At 44.8% G+C, this 25358-nt stretch overlaps 1 protein-coding gene and 1 long non-coding RNA gene across 6 annotated transcripts in view; one reads left to right on the top strand and one right to left on the bottom strand.

Moving 5' to 3' along the window:
* The window catches only part of LOC120990031, a 36450-nt gene extending 30718 nt beyond the window's left edge, over positions 1-5732 (top strand). Inside the window, exons 2-3 of the long non-coding RNA XR_005776360.1 lie at positions 4523-4590; positions 5605-5732. This is a non-coding gene — a long non-coding RNA (uncharacterized LOC120990031). The remainder of the gene's footprint in view (positions 1-4522; positions 4591-5604) is intronic.
* Positions 1-24762, bottom strand: part of DCLK2 (doublecortin like kinase 2) — a 153658-nt gene extending 128896 nt beyond the window's left edge. For all 5 annotated transcript variants that reach the window (XR_005776359.1, XM_040418531.1, XM_040418532.1 and 2 more), the window contains exon 1: positions 24132-24762. Coding sequence is in view for 4 of the 5 variants with exons in the window: in XM_040418531.1 (XP_040274465.1) it covers positions 24132-24546 (415 nt within the window). In the remaining variant the exon portion in view is untranslated. The remainder of the gene's footprint in view (positions 1-24131) is intronic.
* Between the last annotated feature and the right edge of the window lie 596 nt (positions 24763-25358).

The following is a 25358-nucleotide window of genomic DNA, read 5'->3' as shown; positions in this document are numbered from 1 at the left end:
CCGGAAGTCTAGTATGCACTCTGTATTGGAGACTTCGGGCGCATGGCTTTTTGCCATGCTTTCCTTCGTTTCTAAACACTCTGCGCATCCAATTTAGTATACCGACTATTATCAATTATTCATATCTACTTTACTCAGGTATTGAACATGCAGCATCCTTTCAGGTTCCACTTCCGGTTTGTTTGCGTTCCACTGTGGGGACGCACCGGAAGTTCTATATTGCGTTCCATGGGGAACGCAAATGAATATAAACATAAGAGCACAGTAAACGGCATCCCACAAAAATAAGGGACACCATATTACAGTCTCATGCATATATTTTGTTTGTTGTTCTTTTCCGATTATAATAACTCTGACCTGATGCATATTTCTTGACTGCATCATCTCTGAGTGTCACTTCCGGTGCGTTCCACCCTGGAACGCATACTGACACCGGAAGTGACATCATTGTAAGTGTATCTTTGGCGTTTTTTTCTGCTATTTAAAGATGATCATTGTATATGTTGATTGTACCTGCTCCTGATGAAGGGGACCCATACAGAGGCCCCGAAACGCGTTGAGCCGTCCACTTCCCCCACCCTGGCTTTGGAATAAAGAGAAAGAAAAGGGATAAGACTCCTGAGTGTGTTTTGATCCGAATCTGACATCTCTACGGGCGACCCAGGCGCAGGAGGTGTGGTGTGGGTGTCTTGAGCTTTATCCCACATTACCCTCCTGGGTGAAGTGAGTCATCTTTAATACATATGATTTTTTATATATATCGTTTATACTTTTATGTGGTCATATGTGATCTTTATATGATATCATTTATTTTAACACGTTATTTCAACACGTGATTCCATATACTCTTTGGGCACACACCTATTTAAAGTGTGTCAACACCAAGGGTTCGTAAAGAGTTCCACTCTTATCCCTTATCCGTATCTAAGGGTCTTTGGCGCCATCCACCTGGTCTTTTTTAGCGTTCCCACGCACAACCACTTCTCGTCCTTTAGGTAGGTGCCATTCAAAGGAACTTGATAGACCAAAGTCTTTTTGCAACTTGCGGTATGTTACAAGCCAAAAAGCAATAGAGGGAATCTGGCCTCTATTAGACCTTAACTGTTCGGTGAAGAATGGAGAACAAGTGTTTCTTGCTGAAATGCTGCCCGTCAAATTAAAGTACAGGGCCTGAAAGAAATCCTGGCCCTTGCTCATGCATTCCAATTCTACTGTCATTTTCTCACACCCCTGAATAGATGATAGCACAGAAGATGATAAATCCTGTTTAAAGAGGACCTCTAAGCTCTCCAGAGCTATGGAAATGCTAATGTCTAGTTGTCAATTTACTCCACATTTCTAGAAGAAAAAGATGCTCCGAAGAACACAAGTATTCACTGAAATGGACATTTCAAGAGTGTTTTCAGATGATTTAAAAGGGGTTTTCTGCAGTTACTAAGGTTTTTACCAGCTGTCCTCATATAGTTGTTTACCTCATGTGCATCTTCTTCATGCTTTTTATTCTAAGTTTGGACTTCCCTGTAGGGATCGACCGATTATCGATTTTACCGATATTATCGGCCGATATTCAGGATTTTGACAGTTATCGGCATCTATTTTGCAGATATACCGATAACGTATTGGGAACACAGAACGCGCTGCTCTCAGCGCTCTCCGTGTTCCCTCAGCAGCACAGGGGAGAAGGAAGCAGTGTCTCCTCCCCCTGTGCTGCCACCAATTAGAGGAGAGAGGACAAAAGAAAGGGAGGGGCCGTGGCCACCGCGCCACCAATAAAGATAAGTCTTTCATTAATTCATATACAGGAGGCGGGAGCTGGCTGCAGAATCACATAGCCGGCTCCCGACCTCTATCAGCGGTAGCTGCGATCTGTGGTAGTTAACCCCTTAGGTGCCGCGGATCGCAGCTACCGCTCCTAGAGGTCGGGAGTCGGCTATGTGATTCTGCAGCCAGCTCCCGCCTCCTGTATATGAATTAATGAGAGATTTCTCTTCACTGGTGGCGCAGTGTGCCCCCCAAGCCCCCCAGTATTAATCATTGGTGGCGCAGTGTGCCCCCCACCCCCATCCCAGTATTAAAAACGTTGGTGGCGCAGTGCGCCCCCCCCACCCAGTATTAATCATTGGTGGCAGTGGCCACAGGATCCCCTCTCCCCTGCTCCTCCGATCGTAGCCCCAGCTGTGTAATCCTGGGGCTCCGATCGGTTACCATGGCAGCCAGGACGCTATTGAAGCCCTGGCTGCCATGTTCAGCTCCATGCTGCTGTGTGCAAAAAGCACAGAGCAGCAGGGACAGTGTGAGCTCCTATTCACCGTGATAGAGATCCATCAGGGTGAATAGGACAAGGGTTCTAGTTCCTAAGGAGGCTAAAAGTTAGTAAAAAAAAAAAAATATATATATATATATATATATATATAAAGTATAAATGAAAAATAAAGATTTAAAAAACAAAAACAAACACACGTTAACAATAAACATATTAATTTTCAGCAGATTTGTGTAGGAAATATTTTTTTTACAAAAATGAAAATTCCCAGAATATCGGTATAAATTATTGGCTATCGGCCTGAAAGTTCACAAATTATCGGTATCGGCCCTAAAAAATAAATATCGGTCGATCCCTACTTCCCTGACCCATTTTCACCACATAAATAAATCACTCTGGTTTCATTACATTTGTATGTAGTACTTCCTATTGCTGTGTCCAACCAAACCCATGATGCTAACGCGAAACGTGCGTTGGGGAGTGGACTGGGGGTGGTCGTGTGTGGTATACGAGGCTGGTTGGTCAGTATTTTCTATGTGCCTATTACATTTTTGCTGCTCTATTGCCTCAGTCAGCCCTTGTGGTGTGCATTATCACCCACATGTTTAGGTGTCTGCTGTATAAATATGCATATGAGTTTTTTTGTACTATGTATTTTTGAGCCATAGTGGTTTGGTTGAACAAACCTTTTTTACTAGTGACCAATCAAAATTATTGCACTTGCACTTTTCAAATATATACCAACAGCCCACCATCGGTCCCCTTGGTTTTTAATATTTTTATGTATTGTGACCTGTGTTAAATGTGTTTTGTGACTTGTGCCAATTATGTCCTTTTGTGATTCAATAAAATCATGTTTTTTTTGGATTACTTCAGTATTATAAGTGTTTTTGTACCATTTCCTTTGGTTGGCTCCCATGATGCACTTCTCCTTTCTATACCACAGCTCCAGCACTGCCCCTAAAAATGCCCAGCTAGTTTATAGCTCCTCACCCAAATAGTTAAATAGACACTCCCCTATCACTGCCCAGCTAGTTTGTAGCTCCTCCCACCAAGTTATTTACATGGGCACGCCCCTATCACTGCCCTAACACCCAGCTAGTTTATAGCTCCTCCCACCCAGCTAGTTACATACATTCCCCTATCACTACCCCTAACAACCAGCTAGTTTATAACTCCTCCCACCTAGTTTATAGCTCCTCCCACCCAGCTAGTTACACAGACATTCCCCTATCACCCAGCTAGTTTATAGCCCCTCCCACCCAGTTTATAGCTCCTCCTACCCAGCTAGTTACATAGGTACTCCCCCATCACTGCCCTTGTTGCTGGTTTGACACTCCCATGGACATAACATGCCAGGAAATAAGAAACAGCCGCATGGACATGGTCATGTGACCACAGCACAGAATGGAAGACAGGAGCAATATAGATAAAAGAAATGCGTTACAAAATGACAGCTACCTTCATAAAAGATTATTTTTTTATAAAGGATTTGGATGCAAACTGGAAAGCCCCTTTAAGGACGAAGTACAAGTAGCTGGCACTCAGCTAACATTATTGCAATAGCTACATGGTAAAAAAATAAAATGTAACCAGAAATTGGTAAAACCACAGTTCTAACACTAATGTGATCTACAAGTTGTGTGCGTGTGCAGTGGAAGGAAGGGGGGGTAGCAAGAATTAGGGTGAGAAGGTAATATTACTGCAAGGTGAGACTACTCAAAGCATGTTTGTTGTCTGTTACCCTGGAGATGCTAGTCTGAATAGCAGCTGTTGATATAAAAGTAGGAAATCAGTTACCAAAACAATTCGCAAAGTTGTTTATTTTCATGATGGGCATAGGATCCCGAAATTACTACCAAGACCAGTTAACTTCTGAATAACATTTATTAAGGAAATGATATAAGTTTATATGTGGAGGTAAAGGCCGCGATGTTAATTCTTTAACTAACTAATAAACTGTTAAATAATTATAATAATAAACAAGTCCACAAGTAATGAGCGACTTCATCCACAAGCCATGTATCTCATGGCACCCCCCAAACATCGCAGGCATTCTTCTATCATGTTTTGGAAACCCACATTAAGAATATCATTGCCTATATCAGACAAACGCCAATAGTCAGAAGTGTAAAGACCTTCCGTAAATCCTTCAAGTTCCATGTGTCTGTATGAGAAACCATTCAACTGAGGTAAAAAAAAAAAAAAAAAAAAAAAAAAATTCATCTGACGATTGACTTTTTTCATGATTTTATCCAGGAATCGTAGATCACTGTGAGACCAGTTGAGCTTCGGAATAATTTCCGAGAAGATAATGACAGAATTAGGTAATAAAGAATTAATATTCCTAAAAGTTTATTTATATTTATTAATAAATTCCAGAAAATGGATACGTCCCAAGTAATTTTCACCAAAATGTAGAATAATGAGACCTTGTAAGAAGTAAGTAGAATGCTAGGGAGTTACACAAAGACCAAACATCTCAATTTTAAAATCGGATTGTGCAGACCAATGAATGTATATATAAAATTTTAAACCAAGGTCGTGTAAATATTTTCTTTGAGAAGCTCTCTTTAAAGAGAACCTGTCACCTGGATTTTGTGTATAGAGCTGAGGACATGGGTTGCTAGATGGCCGCTAGCACATCCGCAATACCCAGTCCCCATAGCTCTGTGTGCTTTTATTGTGTAAAAAAAAGATTTGATACAAATGCAAAGTAACCCGAGATGAGTCCTGTCCCTGACTCATCTGACATACAGGACTCATCTCAGGTTAATTTGCATTTGTATCAAATCGTTTTTTTTACACAATAAAAGCACACAGAGCTATGGGGACTGGATATTGAGGATGTGCTAGCAGCCATCTAGCATCCCATGTCCTCAGCTCTATACCCCAAATCCCAGTGACAGGTTCCCTTTAAGGCTTCATTAACGATGTTACAACGAAGACAAATGAAACTATTCTGGTCTGATATAGATCTTGAATCTATCAGATTTCCATCTACCTAGATTTTTTATTAAGGATGAAGACAATCCTCGCTGCTCCTATTCTGAATGAATAGGCAGAAATATTATAGTCTTGATAGCCTAACATATGTAGACTTTTCTTTAAAATTGCATTAAATTGAAATCTAGTAAGGGAAGAATGGTCCCGGTGTATGAATGAAGGACCATTCATCTTTGTCCTACTGTTTAACCAATTTTGCATAGCCATAATAGGGTGTTATGGAGGGGGTGTAAAGTTATCCAATGACTTTTTTGTAGTTGATCTGTTTTTTAAAACTATATTATCGCAAACCAAATCGGAAATATTAATTGGTGATGTACTGTGTTTATTCACAGCTGTGAATTTGCTGATCCGGAGAGCAGCGAAGAAGGCCAAAAGAAAAACAGATCGGAAAAGCAGAGTTTCTAGATCCGAAGAACATATTGAGGGTAAAATGGCATAATTTTAATAAAATTTTCTTGGATATTGGTCTGTTTTTTTCTTCTTCTTCTTCATAGTACTTCTATTCAGACCTTTTAAGGCCCGATTCAAAATGAAATAATTTTTTACTGGTTATAGACCTAAAATTTTGAAAAAAAAATGATACCGATAAAAATGTTGTTTATAGTATGGAAAGAGTTTTTATTTACCAGTAAATTATTGAAAAATTTGATTAAAAAGGTAAAGAATCATTGGAAAACTTATCAAAATTTTTGAAGTCACAAAATGACGTCCATATTTCCCAAGCAGATGCATAAGAAGACCATGTATTTGGGGAAAGAGATTTCCATATTAAAGAGGACCTTTCACCGATTCTTACCCTATGAACTAACTATACAGATAGTAGGCGGAGATACCAGTCCCTAAGTTATGGTAGGCGGAGTCTGCCCTACCGCTGGCCAATCGCAGCGCAGAGCTCACAGCCTGGGAGGTTATTTTCTCCCAGGCTGTGAGCTCTGCAATGCGATTGGCCAGCGCTAGGGCAGACTCCGCCTACCATAACTTAGGGAACGGAGATACCGGAGGACATAGCAGGAGAACGGAGCGGCGCCCGGGGATAATAGTAAGTGCAGTGAGATCCCCGGGCGCCGCTCCACATGTATGTATACTTAGTTCATAGGGTAAGAATCGGTGAAAGGTCCTCTTTAAGTCCCGCAGAGCGCCTAAATTATTTTCCAAAGATGAGTCGGATAGGGAGAGTTGCAGGTTGCCGCTTCTGGCATTAGTTCTTTGAAGAGTGTGAGATTCTGATGAGAAAAATCATCTGCTATTAAAGTTAGACTTTCCAGGAACAAATTTTGCTTTTAGCCAAATATTAAATCAGACAGAACAAAACTAGCTCGCGAAGCAATATAGTAAGGCTACTTTCACACTAGTGTTCGGGGCTCCGCTTGAGAGTTCCGTTTGAAGGCTCTCACAAGCGGCCCCGAACGGATCCGTCCAGCCCTAATGCATTCTGAGTGGACGTGGATCCGCTCACAATGCATCAGTTTGGCACCGTTTGTCCTCCGCTCAGCAGGCGGACCCCTGAACGCAGCTTTCAGCGTTCGGGTGTCCGCCTGGCCGCGCGGAGGCAAACGGATCCGTCCAGACTTACAATGTAAGTCAATGGGGACGGATCCGTTTGAAGTTGACACAATATGGCTCAATTTTCAAACGGATCCGTCCCCCATTGACTTTCAATGTAAAGTCAAAACGGATCCGTTTGCATTATCATGAACAAAAAAAAAAATTATTTTTTTTTTGTTCATGGTAATGCAAACGGATCCGTTCTGAACGGATCTAAGCGTTTGCATTATAGGTGCGGATGCGTCTGTGCAGATACCAGACGGATCCGCACCTAATGCAGGTGTGAAAGTAGCCTAACCGTGATAGATTTTGACGCAAAACAATTAATAGCGAAAAGTACACCCATGTTATCTGATAACAGAATTCTTTTGTTAGCAAAATTCGACCTCCAAATATGCAATGCCACTAAGACAGGAAATAGTTCAATAAAGACTATATTTTTTACTATACCTGTATCCTATTTTTGAGGCCATACTTCCGCAGACCAAAAAGGATTAAAAAACGCACCATAACCTATGGATCCTGCTGCATCTGTGTACAATTGTAATGCATCAGAATCTATGAATTCCTGCTGCCAGATTGTTTTGTCATTGAAATTAGATAGAAATAATAGCCATATACAGTACAGACAAAGTTTGGACACACCTCATTCAAAGAGTTTTCTTTATTTTCATGACTATGAAGGCATCAAAACTATGAATTAACACACGTGGAATTATATACATAACAAACAAGTGTGAAACAACTGAAAATATGTCATATTCTAGGTTCTTCAAAGTAGCCACCTTTTGCTTTAATTACTGCTTTGCACACTCTTGGCATTCTCTTGATGAGCTTCAAGAGGTAGTCCCCTGAAATGGTCTTCCAACAGTCTTGAAGGAGTTCCCAGAGATGCTCAGCACTTGTTGGCCATTTTGCCTTCACTCTGCGGTCCAGCTCACCCCAAACCATCTCGATTGAGTTCAGGTCCAGTGACTGTGGAGGCCAGGTCATCTGGCGCAGCACCCAATCACTCTCCTTCATGGTCAAATAGCCCTTACTTTCAAAGTTTTCCCAATTTTTTGGCTGACTGACTGACCTTCATTTCTTAAAGTAATGATGGCCACTCGTTTTTCTTTACTTAGAATTTGTATTATGGCAAGAAAAAAGCAGCTAACAGTCTATTCAGTAGGACTATCAGCTGTGTATCCACCTGACTTCTCCTCAACGCCACTGATGGTCCCAACCCCATTTATAAGGCAAGAAATCCCACTTATTAAACCTGACAGGGCACACCTGTGAAGTGAAAACCATTTCATGGGACTACCTCTTGAAGCTCATCAAGAGAATGCCAAGAGTGTGCAAAGCAGTAATCAAAGCAAAAGGGGGCTACTTTGAAGAACCTAGAATATGACATTTTCAGTTGTTTCACACTTGTTTGTTATGTATATAATTCCACATGTGTTAATTCATAGTTTTGATGCCTTCAGTGTGAATCTACAATTTTCAGTCATGAAAATAAAGAAAACAATTTGAATGAGAAGGTGTGTCCAAACTTTTGATCTGTACTGTATGTAAATCTTCTCTTAACTCTTTTGTTAATCTAATATGTGAGAAAGGTGAGCAAATGCCTTGTGCAGAATTATATAATCTTTTAGAGAAAACTCTACCCATGGGTATGACCCGAGAAATGAAGTTTAAAGAACCCAATAATGATTGTAGTTTGCAGTATTTTCTTCTAGCCAATAACAAATTGATAGAAATTTTGAGGTTGTCCATTTTTTCTTCAGGAATACTGAATTCCATTTTGGAAATATCAATAGTTATACCTAGAAATGTTAATTTGTTAGTTGGAAATACTGTTTTCTCTTCTGCTAATGGTATATTGAAAACGTTAGTTTTTTGGAAAAAAAAAATTCCAGTAATAGACAGTTGTTGGAATCTCCTCTTTCCATGAATAGGACGTTGTCTAAGTAATGTAATATATGTCCATCTATGTGAAATTGTTCAATAACCCATTGTAGAAAAGATGAGAAGGCTTCAAAAGTAAAAAAACATGAGGGTAAAACCCATTGGTGTAGAGTCTTGTCAAATAAATATTGGCCCTCAAATTGAAATCCAAGTGAATTAAATTCTTTAGGGTGAATAGGAAGAAGTCTGAATGCCGATTTAATATCTGTTTTGGCTAGGAGTGCATTCTTGCCCAATTCCCTTAATTTGACAATCGCCATATCAAACGATAAATAAGAAACAGAAGCGAGACTTTTTCTATTTAATCGTTTAATGACTGGTGCTTGGGGAAGCAAAGGTTGCGAATTAAACAAAGAGTTAGTTTCTTTTTTGTCTGGTTCACGTTCACACATCACTGCCGCATAAATAGTGAAAGCCTGTAACCAATTAAAAATAGATTTATTTTTTGTTTCCGGATCCTTATTGTCCTTTAATTCGGTTTTATTACCGTAAGATGGGAGTAGGGAATATAGATCAATATATTTCCTGTTCCATATTTTTTCCTTTACTGTGAATGACAGGTGATATCCAAGAGGTGAAATATGACAAATCAAAGCCTCTTTAAGGCAGGATTGATGTATACCTTCTAAATTATTCGTTTGAGGGTTAAAGACAGAGACAAGATCTTTATTTATGCCCATAAATCTGTCATTGCCTGATTGAGGATTGACAGATGTCTTATCCACCCAGACCTGAGTTAAGGAGTGAGAATCCTCCTTATTTATGTTTGATAACAACTTTAAAAACTCATTAGGTAAATATAATTTATCATCAGTCTGTGGTATTTGGTTAATAAAATTGCGCAGCATCGGTGTGCCAACTAGGGTTGTTTCGGGTATCGAACTTTCGATACCCAATCGATACTTTTATGCCAGTATCCAGATGTTAGTTTTTTCAGTACTATACTGCGCTGACAATATGGCGTGTGCCGCGCTCGGCAGACAATGAAGAAGGAGGAAGGGTGGAACAGAGGGAGGGAATCCCTCCCTCCTATGACGCGGCCACTGTGAGACCAATGAAGTGAGCGGGCTCTGAAGCTGCCCGCACAACTTCCACGGTGCGCCAATGAATGTTTGGCTATTAATGAAAGCAGGAGGGACGGGGGAGGTAAAGTTACCTCTGCGCCGGCTGAGTTAGTGAGCTCAGCGAACGGCAGCAGCAGCAGAATCCTCCTCCTCCTGAGTGCACAGCTCACGGTCAGCACCAGAGTCAGTGCCCTGAACAGCCAGCATAGAAGGTACCCCACACCCCCACAGTGCAAGTCTAGAGTGATTAGCCTGCCTCAAAATAAAGGCAGGCAAAAAAACATTTGCATCAGGCAGCCAGCAAGATTGGGCTTAATGTGACTCATTAACCCCAATCTTGCCACTGCCATGTTTTAAACATGATGGGGGTCACTTATTTTTAATGTCAGGCTGGGCACATTTGGACTGGACCCCATGTGTCTCACATTAATAGTAAGTGATCCCCAAAGTAGTGTACCATCTCACATAATGGGCAACATGGGGTTAATGTTGGGGTTGAGTTTGTAAAACATAGAATAAATGCTCCAGAATTATTTTCCTAAAGAGTTGTCGTGCAGGAGAGGTGAAGGCTCCTTCCTCATTATCACTGTTACATTGTCAAATTCAATATCGAACTCTGACAATCTGATATCTGGTGCAGGTTTTTCTGTTTAATTCAATAAATGTTTTACATTTAAATAATCAAAAGGCTTTTTTGTGTTTTATTTTATTTTAGCGTGGTATCGAAAGGTATCACGTATCAAAATACTTTTTTATGGTATCGAAACCGAATCAAAATATTGGTATCGAAACAACCCCAGTGCCAACCTGACTGTTTTGACCGTCAATCTCACCCTTGCTAATAGGTCCAACTGTAGAAGGCTCGAGAGAAGGATACAGAAGCTCTGTATATCACCTGCCTCCTGAGCTGAAGGGGTAACAGGGGAGTGTCTTTTCTTTTCTTTTTTTCCGGAGGAGGTGGAGGAGAGAAGGTCTTTGGTTCCCGGGGATTCAGTTTTGAAGGTAAGTTTTCCTTCGGGCTGTCACAGCGCATGCGCGTGCCAGTGACGTCTGAGATATCGATCCTCTCTGGGCTCGTGCTCGGGGCTGCGCAGAAGACCTGAGAAGAAGATCCTGGAGCTTCATCCGAAAAGGTAAGTTCATCGCATAAGCATTTTTGCAGCCAGGTGACTCCTCCTTTAGATTCAGCTTTGTAGATGAGTTGCTTGAGAAGTTCTTCCATAGGTAAGTATGACATAGGTCCTGTCTGTTTGTTGTCCAGTGCCGTGAATACGCACTGACCATTATCTCCTTCTAATACAGGTACCTGGAACGTATGTTGAAGAGAAGGACCAATCACCATTCTCCAAGGGCCCCTGCAACTTTTCCCAGACGTCATTCGCCGATAACTTCACCAATCAAATCCTGTTGCCAGGTAAGAAATCAATAACTTTATTATACACCTATACAATGAACGGAACCATGCCATCAGGTGTTCTCTTCATTATATACACACTTCCGGGACCATACATACTAGAAGCAATGGAACAATAAAGGGCTAATGGCCCATAAGGCTACAGTTATTGCACAGTATTTTCAGTGGTAATGTCAGGTTTGCAGAACTTCTATGGCAGCTCTAAAGTACATGACTGTATTCACACTATAGATTTTATAGCATTATTATATTGGTAATACCGGTTTATGGTAATATATTGGCAATGTACTATATTGTGGTAGTATAATGGAATACAAACTGACAATTTAGATAATGAGGGTGACCACCTGAGTCAAACAGAAGAATTGTATGGTAAGTGGTCAGAATAAAACTTAACGTTTAATAAAGATATTTAGAAAAATAGGTCCCAAGATAAGAGATATGAACAATTTATATAAATATACATAAGCGGAGCACCACGGCGGTTTACCAAACAGATGTAAATAGTGCCAAAACCAAATATACAATAATGTAAGATGCTCGGCGGCACCAGGATAATAACCGATTGGTCCTACCGCTCAGATGGGGTACTCCAGGATCAGCAATTGACCGGCCGGTGTTGATAGATTTTCACACCGTTGTTGACGGCAATTACGTAACGCAGGGTGGTTTGTAGAACTGGCTGGCCCTAGAAATGCCCTAGAGCCCTACACTCGCCTATGTGACCGGATGACGGTTACCCGCCACCAGTCACCTACAGGAACCTCACCCTGGAATTTATGCGCCCTTGCTTACCTAGTCCCTACATGCATGTTTCACTGGGGAGGGATGAGTAACAAGCTCATCAGGGGAAACATGGGAGCTTGGGCTGAACCTGTGCTGGGTGCACTGACAATAATGTCAAAGGTGCGCTCTGCACAGAGACAAGAGACACCACAATCCAGATATGGATCTAAGTGGGCGATTTAGCTATGAAGGGAAAGGGGAATCAAGATATGGAGACCCTCTCCTAACAGCTCACTGAGACGCATGGGCTGATGTAGCCCGGGTAGCAATTTAGAAGCGCTACCTTTTGAAGTGAAAGCCAGCCTCAGAATGAGGCTTGGCTAGAGCACGCCCACCTCAGTCCGAGCGAGTGGTGGACGCTCACACATGCGCGGAGCGGTACAGCGCACAGAGAGAGGAAGGCAGGAAGGTGGATGTGAATGACAGAGATAACGTCATCGCGTCCCATCTCGCAAATACACGCGAGATGACGCGACGGTTGCCAAGCCAACGGGACGCTATTCCCAGGAATCGTCGGGCCGCACAGCTCCGGATATGTTGATGCGCTCAATATGAACATGGTATTAGATGGCAAAAAGATAAAGTAATATATGAATCCAGACTATGTTGGCAGTATATGGACACATGTAAGAGGGGCATAAGGGGAGATGGTAAAATAGGAGGGAGGGGGAGGGAAATGGTATATACTTAAATACAAAAATGTAACTATGAATATGTATGGGGGCAATGGAGGGCACCCTAGAGATATTCAGTGGGTGATCAATCATTGGGCTATATGAAACAGCCGAAATTGAGCTGTTCATTAAGCCCCGTGGGTGAGACTGTGCCCAGCGTAAAGATCCAGCGGGATTCCTTCTGGAGTAGCGTGCGGTCCCAGTCTCCACCACGGGCCGGACGAACAACTTGCTCAATTCCTATTGCCCTGAGGCAATTTGGATTCCCCTGGTGGTGATCGTGTACATGCCTCGACACTGCTGTGTCCCTGTTATTGGCAATATCGCCAAGATGCTCACCAAGGCGTCTACGCAGCTCACGTTTTGTTTTTCCCACGTATTCCAAACCGCAGGTGCAGGTGATCTTATAAATGACGCCCTGTGTCTTGCAATTGATAAAATCTCTGATGGGGAATGTTTTTAACAAATTGGAGCTGTAAAAGGTTTTGCCTGGTTGAATGAGCCCACAGGCTACACAGCCACTACACCTGAAGCAGCCTATTGGCCTACGGTCAAGCCATGTGCCTTGCCTAGGAACAGGTGCAAAATGGCTGTGAACAAGGAGATCCTTCAAGTTGCTGCCCCTTCTAAATGTAATTTGAGGGTAGTCATGTACAGCTTCTTTAATATCGGGGTCCATCATCAAGATGGGCCAATGCTTACAGAGGATCCCTCTTATCTTGTCACTTCCTCGTTTACCGGTCCCTTCCTCCTATTTTACCATCTCCCCTTATGCCCCTCTTACATGTGTCCATATACTGCCAACATAGTCTGGATTCATATATTACTTTATCTTTTTGCCATCTAATACCATGTTCATATTGAGCGCAGCAACATATCCAGAGCTGTGCGGCCCGACGATGCCTGGGAATAGCGTCCCGTTGGCTTGGCAACCGTCGCGTCATCTCGCGTGTATTTGCGAGATGGGACGCGATGACGTTATCTCTGTCATTCACGTCCACCTTCCTGCCTTCCTCTCTCTGTGCGCTGTACCGCTCCGCGCATGCATGGGCGTCCACCACTCGCTCGGACTGAGGTCGGCGTACTATAGCCAAGCCTCATTCTGAGGCTGGCTTTCACTTCAAAAGGTAGCGCTTCTCAATTGCTACCCAGGCTACATCAGCCCATGCGTCTCAGTGAGCTGTTAGGAGAGGGGCTCCATATCTTGATTCCCCTTTCCCTTCATAGCTAAATCGCCCACTTAGATCCATATCTGGATTGTGGTGTTTCTTGTCTCTGTGCAGAGCGCACCTTTGACATTATTGTCAGTGCACCCAGCACAGGTTCAGCCCAAGCTCCCATGTTTCCCCTGATGAGCTTGTTACTCATCCCTCCCCAGCGAAACATGCATGTAGGGACTAGGTAAGCAAGGGCGCATAAATTCCAGGGTGAGGTTCCTGTAGGTGACTGGTGGCGGGTAACCGTCATCCGGTCACATAGGCGAGTGTAGGGCTCTAGGGCATTTCTAGGTCCAGCTAGTTCTATAAACCACCCTGCGTTACGTAATTGCCGTCAACAACGGTGTGAAAATCTATCAACACCGGCCGGTCAATTGCTGATCCTGGAGTACCCCATCTGAGCGGTAGGACCAATCGGTTATTATCCTGGTGCCGCCGAGCATCTTACATTATTGTATATTTGGTTTTGGCACTATTTACATCTGTTTGGTAAACCGCCGTGGTGCTCCGCTTATGTATATTTATATAAATTGTTCATATCTCTTATCTTGGGACCTATTTTTCTAAATATCTTTATTAAACGTTAAGTTTTATTCTGACCACTTACCATACAATTCTAGTATAATGGAATGCACTATTATATTGTCACCAACCCTTATCACGATGTACGGCACAAATATATTATATCTGTACTGTGTAACCCTTTTAAAGATTTTATTGTAACTGTACACTCCTATTCTACAATGACAATTTATAGGCTACTATACGGACGCAGGCTGTGGCAATGGCACTGCCGGAGGCATTACATCCCAGGAGCGGACACGTCGGCACGCTGAAAGACCAAGCCCAGAATTTACACTGGAACTCATAGGACAGCGATTGCAGCAGCAGCTGGAAAAAATCCCACCCATTGAAGAATGCACTCACTGATGAATTTGACATTGCAGTAAAGATGATAGCAACAATTTTTTTTTTTTTCTGTAAGAAAATTCACTTTGCTGTCTGTTGTAGTGATGTCTAGGAGATAAGAATATTAATCACAAGTCTTTCATGTACCCGACTTACAAATGAGAACAAAATGCTGCCAAGTACGAGGCATGAAAATTAACTGAGACTGTCTATAGTCTAAACAGATGTAATGAAATGAAAGTAACATTTCAGGCAAGCAATAAGAAAGCAGCAGAAGACTTGTAGATGCTGAGCCGTCCTTCCGTCTGCCGTGACCTGTTGTATTATAAATGGGATAATGTAACCCAGCACTATAGAAGCCAACGAGACTTCCATGACCACATAGGAGCCAGAGGCTTTTATACACAGACTTCTCAAACCTGCAGTGGCTCCTCGTAGTCTTATATTACTGTAGAGGCTATATTATTCCTTAGAAAATGCTGTGTATCCACGCTCGCCGCATGAAATCTCGCACATGCGTAGGAGCGAGATGCGAGCGGCCGGGAGGATGGTGGTACAAGGAGCATACAAGGTACAGAGCAGGGGGCGGTATACAAGGTACAGCGCAGGGGGTTCATATGCCGTGGGTTACATCGCAGCTCTCAGCTGCTGGGGATACAATGCAATAGCCCGGGCTCTCTCTGTTGATAATTCGGGCATCCCGGCACTGCAGCGCCCGCCATACCCGGCGTATAAGACGACCCCCCACTCTAGAAAATATTTTCTAGGGCTCAAAAGTCGTCTTATACAAGTTTACACAGTTTTGCATAGTGTTATGGGGGGACATTTATCAAGACTGATCCTTTATGCGCCGGTCTTGATATCCCCTGTGCCGCCGTAGGATGCGCCTAATTTATGACTAGGCACAAATGAAGATAAAGTGGCATAAATGAAGATAAATTTGTCAGAGCCGCTTGACACAGCCCCTTCAGGCACTTGCGACTTTTTAACTAAACTTTTCAGGTAAAAGAGAGATGATAAACCTCCCCTATGGTCTCAAGTTACAAGAGTTTTGACTTCCAACTCATGAATTTTAACTTGAGGGACCACTGTAAATGAATAAAAGTGTCCTCAGAAATGCACTGCATGCAAAATAAAGATGAATAAAGTAATATCATTTATCAAATCTTAGATATCCCCTCTTCTGCCAGAGGATGCTCTTTATTTATGACGCATCCTCTGGCAGTCCATGCACCTAGATTGAAATCTACTCCAGCCAGGAAACTGGCATAAATGTTAGTGAATTTACCAGGACAGATGGGCCCACCACCAACATGCCCCCACCCACCACTCCACAGTGGTGAGGATGGCCTAGAAAAACCGACTGCGCCTAATACATATAACCCCCAATTAGTATATATTTGTTGCTTTCTTACGGTGTGTTGTAGCACTTAGGTTATCTTGATCATGTTTGTGAACTGCCTTAGGCGCATGCACCCGCCACCATCAAAGCATTTAAGGCGGGTTTACACAGGTCGATGGAATACCTGATTGAACGCTTCCTCCCTGACATCGATCTCCTTCACAGTAGGAGTATAGCGATCGCTCGTCCCCGTACAGAATCATAGTTTCTGGGCAGCAGATCGCTGTTTAAACAGCACGATCTGCTGCCCAGGAATAATGACTGGAGTGCCTGCACAACGACAGGATCTCCCGATAAACAAGCGTTTTGCTCGCTCATTGGTTGTTCGGCTGCATATTTAGATGGCCAGATTATCGTGAATAAGTGTTCACAGAAAAGGGGATTCCCGATAATCTAGCCGATTATTGGTACATGTAAATTAGATTCCCAAAACCCTCATATGAGCAAGTAAAGGAGGAGACTCAATCCAGGCATACAGGCCAGCAAAAATCGACAAGGGATATAACAAATCCACAATATGGGAGGCACAGTAAACTGAAGGACAAAAGGAGATGAATTGAGGACAAGAAAGGCAGAAGCAAGAATTCAAGGACAGACAGACTGAAACATCTAGGAGGATAATAGATGCCAGACAGGAATACCGATCATGACAAGAGAATGGGCTTCTATTCATACACTGCCATGAAGTATACTGACCATGATGTGAATGGCCCTTTACCTAGGCTCTTTGCGTTCTCAAAGGGTGTCCTTTTGGCATACGGCAGGCTAGTTTGGCATTTCTTTTGTTTAGCTGTATAGCTTAGTAGACTACACTATTCTAGGCATATAGAGATACATATGTTGCAGCCTTCCCAATTAATAACCCCGTAAGAGGGCTCAGTGCAGCATGAACAGAACCTAAGGCTTCAATCATATACTTGTATTTAAAGTGACCCTGTCACAATGAACATGATGTCTAAGCTGCAGGAGGAGCTGAGAAGATTGATATATAGAGTCAGGGGCAGATTGGCCATAAACCTTACAGGGAAATTTCCCGGTGGGCCGATGCCCAAGGGGCCGTCTGGGCCCTCCTCATGGCTGTCAGTGGAAGTTTTTGGGTATGTATTTTGTGAGGCTGGCAGTATATTGTGATGGACTGTGGTATTTGGCTGTGTTGGGGTGGTATAATGTGCCACAATATGGTATTGCTAGCCCCGCCGACTTGTGTTGGTCCTGCCTTCCATCAATTTGGGCCCAACTACAAAAACGGGGCCACTTTTAGTATTTTTTCCAGGGCCACTTTAAGTTCCCAGTCCGCCCCTGTATAGATTTGTGGAAAAAGATTCAGTATAATTTGTAATTTCATTCATTTAAATAACGGTTCATACACAGTCATAGAGGGAAGGCCGTCAATCACTGATAGGTCCGCCTCCTTGACTTCAAAGACCAGAATTACAAGTTATATTGAATCTTTTCCCACAAAGCTATATACCATTCTGCTCAGCTCCTCCTGCTGTATAACATGCTGCCTTCAGCTCAGGCACCATGTTCAGTGTGACAGGTTCCCTTTAGACATTGCTAGACATGGACACTGAGTAACATATGTATCCATTCACCTACATACTGTTTTGAAGTGAGGGAAAACTAGCCGAAACGGAAGGAATATTTCTTAGAGGAAGATCTAAGCTGATGTTGTAAAGTGATTTATATATTGCTAAGGAAAGGATGATACAAAATAAAGACGTTTTCCACGGAAATGTTTTATGACACGGCAATAGGACGCACAGTAGAGGAGTGATTGGTGGTGCTCCAACGGCTGAGACAGCACTCCGATTTTCAGATCTACAGAGCACCAAACCTTTTTCTCTGACATGTGAAGAACGCGGAGATTCATTGCTCTGAATGTTGTGTCAAAGATTTTCAGTTCTTGAAATCTCAAAGGGGTTGTCCAGCTTTGGGACATTTCTAAATGTGGGCAGCAGAGTGCTGTGCCTATTGAAATAATTATACTCCCCTCACCGGCTCCCTTTCATGGTCTTCTGGTCCCTGTCATGTAAAACTTCCAGATGGATGGGGTCATGTGCTCCATTGCAGCCAATGACACTGGCCTCCACTGTGACCTGTACCCAAGCGGCATGTGACCCAGTAGTGATGTTTCGCTTGGGGACAGGTCACTGCTGATTGGCTGAAGTGGCACAAGTGACGCCGTCTGTCCACAAGTTATCAATAGTCATTACTATTTTCAGTTTGTGCATGAGGGTTGTCCAGCCTTTACTAAAACATGGTCTATCCTCAGGACAAACCATCACTAGCTGAATGGCGGGGGTCCGACACTCCACAATCCAGCCAATCAGCTGTTCAAGTGTAGCTCAGTCTCCGGAAACTGGCGCCGGAACTACACAGCCTTGTAATGGAAGGAGCTTAGTTGACTTCATTGGGAGTAGCGCCCTCCATATCTATTTCCCTCCACTACAAAGTTTACAGTGCTGTGTAGTTCTGGCGCCAGCTTCTGGTGACTGAGCTACACCTGAATGTTTGGAGCCTTCGCTGGAGGCAAGTCAGGAAAAACTCACAACCTATACCTCTAACACAGGGGTCCGCAACCTTCGGCACTCCAGCTGTTGCAAAACTACAATTCCCAGCATGCTCCATTCATTTCTATGCAAGTTCTTACAAGAGCAGAGCAAGTATGCATGCTGGGAGTTGTAGTTTCACATAGGGCTGCAACGAGTACTCGACTAAAACTAGTAATTCGACACAAAAAATCGTTTGTGTCACGTGACGCTTGCTATTACTCCCGCTCTGTGGTTTTCTGCTGGCCAGCAAAATACTCGCCTTTCCACCTCCTGCTAGCTGCTCCTGGGCACCACCATCTTGCCTCACGTGTCCCCAGGTCTACTGCCGTGACCCGCAAGTGACGTAAAGGAACGGCCTACAGCTGATGCTTGGTGATGGTGGATCTCGGCTTATCGGAGGTGAGCAGCAGGAGACTTCCTTGTAGCGCATACGTCGCCAAACAGACTGCTACTTCTCCCATAATATCAGCCATTGCTGGGAATGTTTATATCTGCCACATATCCCACCAGCTGCTACAGTGAGCTGCCAGAGACAGCCTCTGTAGTACTACAAGTCTCAGCATGCACTGCAGACTACCAGACAGCTGCATTCAGCAGAGCTCTCGGTAACACCTGGAAGATGGATAAGGCATGGGGCAGACTTTCCATTCACTTCCATGGAGGAGGGCTGTCATATTGCACTCATGTTAAACAGCTGTAAGCTATGATGATGCAGATCTGCTGACTCCTGACACAAGCTGCCTGTGCACAGTGCTGGTTGTCAGGAGAACATTCATGCCTCTTTAGTTCAGTATACAAAGAGGGATAAACAGCTGCCAAACATCCGGGGTGCCGCTTATCTGCCTGCGGAAACAGGATCAGACATGTCTAGATCTAGTCTGACCCTGACAACACCCCAAAAGCTTCACTAATAACAAACACCTAGACATAGACTGTACAGTAATCTAAACAGTAGTCTGATCCCATCAGCTTGATGGGGTTGTCCTACTCCTTGCAACAAGTGCTCAAAAACAGGTTCAGTGAACCAAGGCTCTTTTATTTTTTTTTAAAAGAGTCTGAACACTTAAAGGGGGTTGTCCACGTTCAGAGCTGAACCCGGACATACCCTTATTTTCACCCAGGCAGCCCTCCCCTGAGGCTAGCATCGGAGCATCTCATGCTCAGATGCGCTCCCTTGCCCTGCGCTAGATCGAGCAGGGCACGGCTCTTTTGTTTTCAATAACACACTGCCGGGCGGAAACTTCCGCCCGGCAGTGTGTTCGGTGATGTCACCGGCTCTGATGGGCGGGCTTTAGCTCTGCCATAGCCATTTTACTAGCTAGGGCAGCGCTAAATCCGGCCCATCAGTGCCGGTGACGTCACCGGGGTTGCTGGCAGCCCCATGGAGAGCCCCGGTACTTCAACGGATCTCAAAAAAACGCCTTTGCCCTGCGCGATTTAGCACAGGGCAAAGGAGAGCATCGGAGCATAAACTGCTCCGATGCTCCTGTCGGGAGGGCTGCCGGGGTGAAAATGGAGGTATGTCCGGGTTGAGCTCTAAACCCGGACAACCCCTTTAATTTACTTTAAATGGGAACTCTACATATAATGGAAGTATACAGGCTCCATAGAAGTCTATAGGCCCATCTTGATTTCATCCTCAGCAGTGAGGAGAGAGAGCGCAATATATGTGGGTGCTTCTCTCCCCTCGTTCTAGGAATCGTGGGGGTCTCAGCACTCAGACCCACACTGATCTAAACTGTTGATATGTTGAGCTGATGGCACTGGGGTGGGGGAATCGAGCTGATGGCACTGGGGTGGGGGAATCGAGCTGATGGCACTGGGGTGGGGGAATCGAGCTGATGGCACTGGGGTGGGGGAATCAAGCTGATGGCACTGGGGGAATGGAGCTAAAGGCACTGGGGGAATGGAGCTGATGACACGGGTGAAGCTGATGGCAGGGGGTCTGATGAGTTTTTTTTAAAGGAAAACTGTCTATTAATTCATTTTTTCTTATTAGATTACTCGATTAATCATAAAAAATAATCGATAGAATACTCCGATACTAAAATAATCTTTTACTGCAGCCCTCGTTTCACAACAGCCGGAGTGCCGGAGGTTGCCTACCCCTGCTCTAACAGAAGGCCACAATATATTTCCCTGTACAGCCACACAGTGGGCTATGTCATCGTACTATATACCTTTGTATAGAATAGTGTTGTCTACTATGATATTACCACAAAAAAGGTATATCAACATACCCTGGCCCAATGGAAACCAAAACGGCACACCTCTGGCCTCCATTGGGTGAATGGAGCCATATGGATACATTTGGCGTATATGCTAGATGCTTGTCCTGTTTTATATGCCATATGTAGGCTCTGAACATAATGTCAGAGTCTTAAAAGGGTTGTCTCATCTCTGCGAGATGAGAATAAACCCCGACCCGGAACAGCAAGGTGGGCTGGCGTTCCACAGGTTAGGGAAACCGTATAGCTTGCCATGCTACGCTGTTCCTGTACCTCCCATTGCAGCGCATGAATCAACACCACTCCGTCCCGCTGTGCTATTTCCCGGCCAGCTGGTGGTCTTAGAAATGGTGAGATGGGACAAACCCTTTAAAAATTCATTTTCAAATGAGGCGAGTGCTGTCTCCCATGCTAATACCCCCATACTCCAGCATTACAAGGGATTCCACGGATTCCAGCAGCAGTACAGCCTGGGATCATCTTATCTTTGTGCATGGGATCATCCAAAGTGGACAACCCCGTTAAGCTTTAGTCACAGAACCCATTGTAAATATTCATGTCAGACCAAATCTGTAAAAATAAGGTATGAAGACTAAGCAGCAATCACAAGCACAGTAAATGAGACGATTGATGGCAACACAGCAATAAAACCCAAAGGGTTAACATTCAATGTCAGAATAAGGATTAAGGGGAAGTAATAAATGTGCGATACCGCAGCGACAAAACACTCCAAACGGCGGGCAATGGTGACAGATGAATTCAGGACCACCTGCTGACTGCATCGCCTGACAAGACCAGGCACACAAATTCCAGATTTCTGCTCTACAACTGCCAAAATACAGAAGCCACGGAAAGGGGAAGCAAATGTACAGTATCCAATTAGTGCCTAAGACTCATAAATGGATTTGTTTAATCGCCATCATCCACCGGGGACCGCTCTAATTGCCTGTGATGTCAGAGGGTCCCTCTTGGTGCATAAACAAGCACACTATACGCCGCGGCTTTCCTGTTATTGATCTCCACGTCACATGGTGCGGGGAAGCCGATCCAGCCATCCAAGAATGCAGAGGACTGAGCAGCCGTATGATCTCAGGACAGGCTCCCCATGGATGCCCGCCGCCAGCCTGCAATTTCAGGAATGCCAGGACATGTGCATGATAGTGGTGCTGTTATAGATTGCATCTTTTAATGACTGATTGATGTTAATTGTGGCATTAAAAGGTACTTTCACACTGGCGTTTTTGTTTTCCGGTATTGAGTTCCGTCACAGTAGCTCAATACCGGAAAAAGACTGATCACTTTTATCCCCATGCATTCTGAATGGAGAAAATTCTGTTCAGGATGCATCAGTTCAGTCCCTTTTACGCTTTTTGGACGGAGAAAATACCGCAGCATGCTGCAGTTTCATCTCCGGCCAAAAATACTGAACACTTGCCGGAATGCCGGCATTAATTTACATAGAAGTGTATTAGTGTCGGATCTGGCATTAAAGGGTTTCTGTCATCAGAAATTCTGTTATGTAGCTGACTGATATTAGCGATGTGTGAATGTCAGCCGTACATAACAGTGGTCTTTATACTTTTGTCCCTGCCGCTGTTCTCCTAAAAAAAAAAAAAACACTTTTAAAATATGCTAATGAGCCACTAGGTGCTGTGAGGGCGTTGATTTAGCACCTAGAGGCTCAGTCCACTCACCATTTATCCCGGGCCTGCGCCGTCCACTTCTGTATTCGGCGCAGGTGCAGTGAGTGAAGGACGCGCTCCTGGTTCCGGCTTCCTCACTGCGCCTGCGCCGACTACGTCACAGTGAGGAAGCCAGCACGAGGAGCGCGTCCTTCACTCACTGCGCCTGCGCGAATACAGAAGTGGACGGCGCAGGCGCGGGATTTCTTCAGCGATCCAGCTGACTCGGACGTCACTCAAGAGGTGCGGGGGGAGCTAAACGGAGGACCTGGGAGGGATAAATGGTTAGTAGACGGAGCCTCTAGTTGCTGAATCAACGCCCTCATAGCACCTAGAGGCTTATTAGCATATTTTAAAAGGGTCTTTTTTTAGGAGAACGGCGGCAGGGACAAAAGTATAAAGACCACTGTTCTGTACTGCTGACATTCGCACATCGCTAATGTCAGTCAGCTACATAAAGGGTTTCTATCATCAGAATTTCTGTTAAGTGTTCCGGCAAAACGGATCCGGCTTTTCGGTCTGCGCATGCACAGACCTTTAAAAATGCAAAAAAAAAATTAAAATGAATTACCGGATCCGTTTTTTCCATTTGACACCAGAGAGACTGACAAATGGCAGCAGTTTGTGTCCGGATTGCCAGATCCGACAGAACTGCCTGCCAGAATCCTCTGCCGCAAGTGTGAAAGTACCCTGAGATGGCCATAAAGGGGGGGGGGGGGGGGGGTCTCTTCCCGTGAGCTCTCCTTTGCACTTTTCTCAACTGAAATTACCATCACAGGGACATATGTATCCGTTTCATTCCGCCAGTATGGAGTATCTGCATGGAAACTAATGGGATTCATGCTGAACACCATCTCTATCAAGCTGCCATCGCCATTTTTTTGCTGGTCGGACGTGGACCCATTCACTTCAATGGGGCCGCAAAAGATGCAGACAGCATGTGGTATGTCTGTTCTGTGGCCGCGCAAAAAAAAAACAAAAAAAAAAAAAACAGAACATGTCCTATTCGTGTCCGTATTATGGACAAGGATAGGACTGTTCTATGTTACACAAAATGCGGAACACACACTGCCGATGTCAGTGCTTTGCGGATCTGCAATTTGCGGACCACTAAAATGGCTCCGGCCGTGTGCATGAGCCCTCGCTTTGCACAAGTTCCCACAGTTGATTGGGCAGCGTCTTAGAGCATACTATCGTTACTACTGCTGTACCATAGCTGGACCCTTGGTGGTGATACTCCATCTCACCAGACATTATGGAGGACATGCTCCATATGTAGCATCTGCTGGACCATGGCTGATGCATATATGGTCATGTATGAGCAGCTGGTGCAGAAGATACCCCTCCCCTCCCCCCCCCCCCCCCAGGGTACCAGCATGCCCCAGAATACTAATGCATCACGAGCCATTTTGTGGAGGTGCCAGCTCCCTCACCTTCCTGCAGCTCGTCCAGGCTGGTGATCTTCCTGGTGCCATCCAGCGTGTAGAGGCAGCGCACCCCCTGCGGCAGGCTGACATTGTCGCTCAGGGAGCGGGTCAGCTCCATCAGCAGACCTTCGAAGGACCTGAAGCGCTCGGCGGACACGGCGTAGGGCAGCCCCTTGAAGTAGCGGTCCCCGTTGCGGTAGAAGCGCACCTTCTTGGCCTTCCTCTCGGAGCTGAGCGCCTGCAGGGTGCGGGTGCGGTAGAAGCTGCAGTGAGCGCTGTGTGCCGGGCTGGGGATCAGTCCATTGCCCCGGGCTCCTGCTCCAGAGCTGCTGCCCGGACCTCCCCCGCCTTTTCGGGATTGCCTCTGGTTTTTCTTCCTCTCCTCGAAATGCTCCAGCTCAATGCTCCTGGCGCTGTCCATGGCGATAGAGAGCAGGCTGCAGTGTGATGTCAGTGGCCGGAGCGGCTGTCACTGCCCCAGCAGTCCGCTCTGGAGACAATGCTCACGCTGAATGCAGCCGCACAGGCATTGTCTCCATGGCGGGTCCAAGGGAGACGCTGCGCCGCACACACCCAGCCAGCTGCCTGATCCCTGCTAGTGGGGAGCCGGGGTCGGCATGCAACCCTCCTGATCTGCAGGGTGGCAGCATCTACACCCCCCGGCCGCCGATTGGTGGCTTTTCAGCTGTGGAGGAGAACCCGGCGCAGCCTCGTCTTGTGACGTCACCAGAGCCGGCTCCACTGCAGTCAGGGCTCCAGGAGGTGGACGTCACTGCAGCTGAGCTATGACGTGGCCTCTCACAATGTTCACCTGCTGATGGAGTCAGCTGCATAGAGTGGCCCCAGGACGTGAATAGGGCTGCCACCTTTCCCAACAAGAAATACTCGGCGTCACCTCTCTTCCGTGTATCCCACTGACAAAGTAGACTGCAAATAATAGCTGTCCTCCTAGTGGGGCTCCCAATCTGAGGTACAGAAAAAGAGACAATGCAGCAGCACCCTGCAAACCAGATAAATGCCATAGTCACAAAATTATTATAGTGCTAATGCTGCGCTTATTTATAAAGTGAGATGCTTGGCAAATGCATTTTGTACAAAACCATCTGAGCCCGTCTGCCGAACGTCAAGGCGATCTCTGTAAGGCTACTTTCACACTAGTGTTCGGGGCTCCGCTCGTGAGCTCCGTTTGAAGGCTCTCACAAGCGGCCCCGAACGGATCCGTCCAGCTACCAA

Source organism: Bufo bufo, chromosome 2 (assembly GCF_905171765.1).
Source record: "Bufo bufo chromosome 2, aBufBuf1.1, whole genome shotgun sequence".
NCBI lineage: Eukaryota > Metazoa > Chordata > Amphibia > Anura > Bufonidae > Bufo > Bufo bufo.
This window is presented reverse-complemented; position numbering and strand designations above follow the sequence as displayed.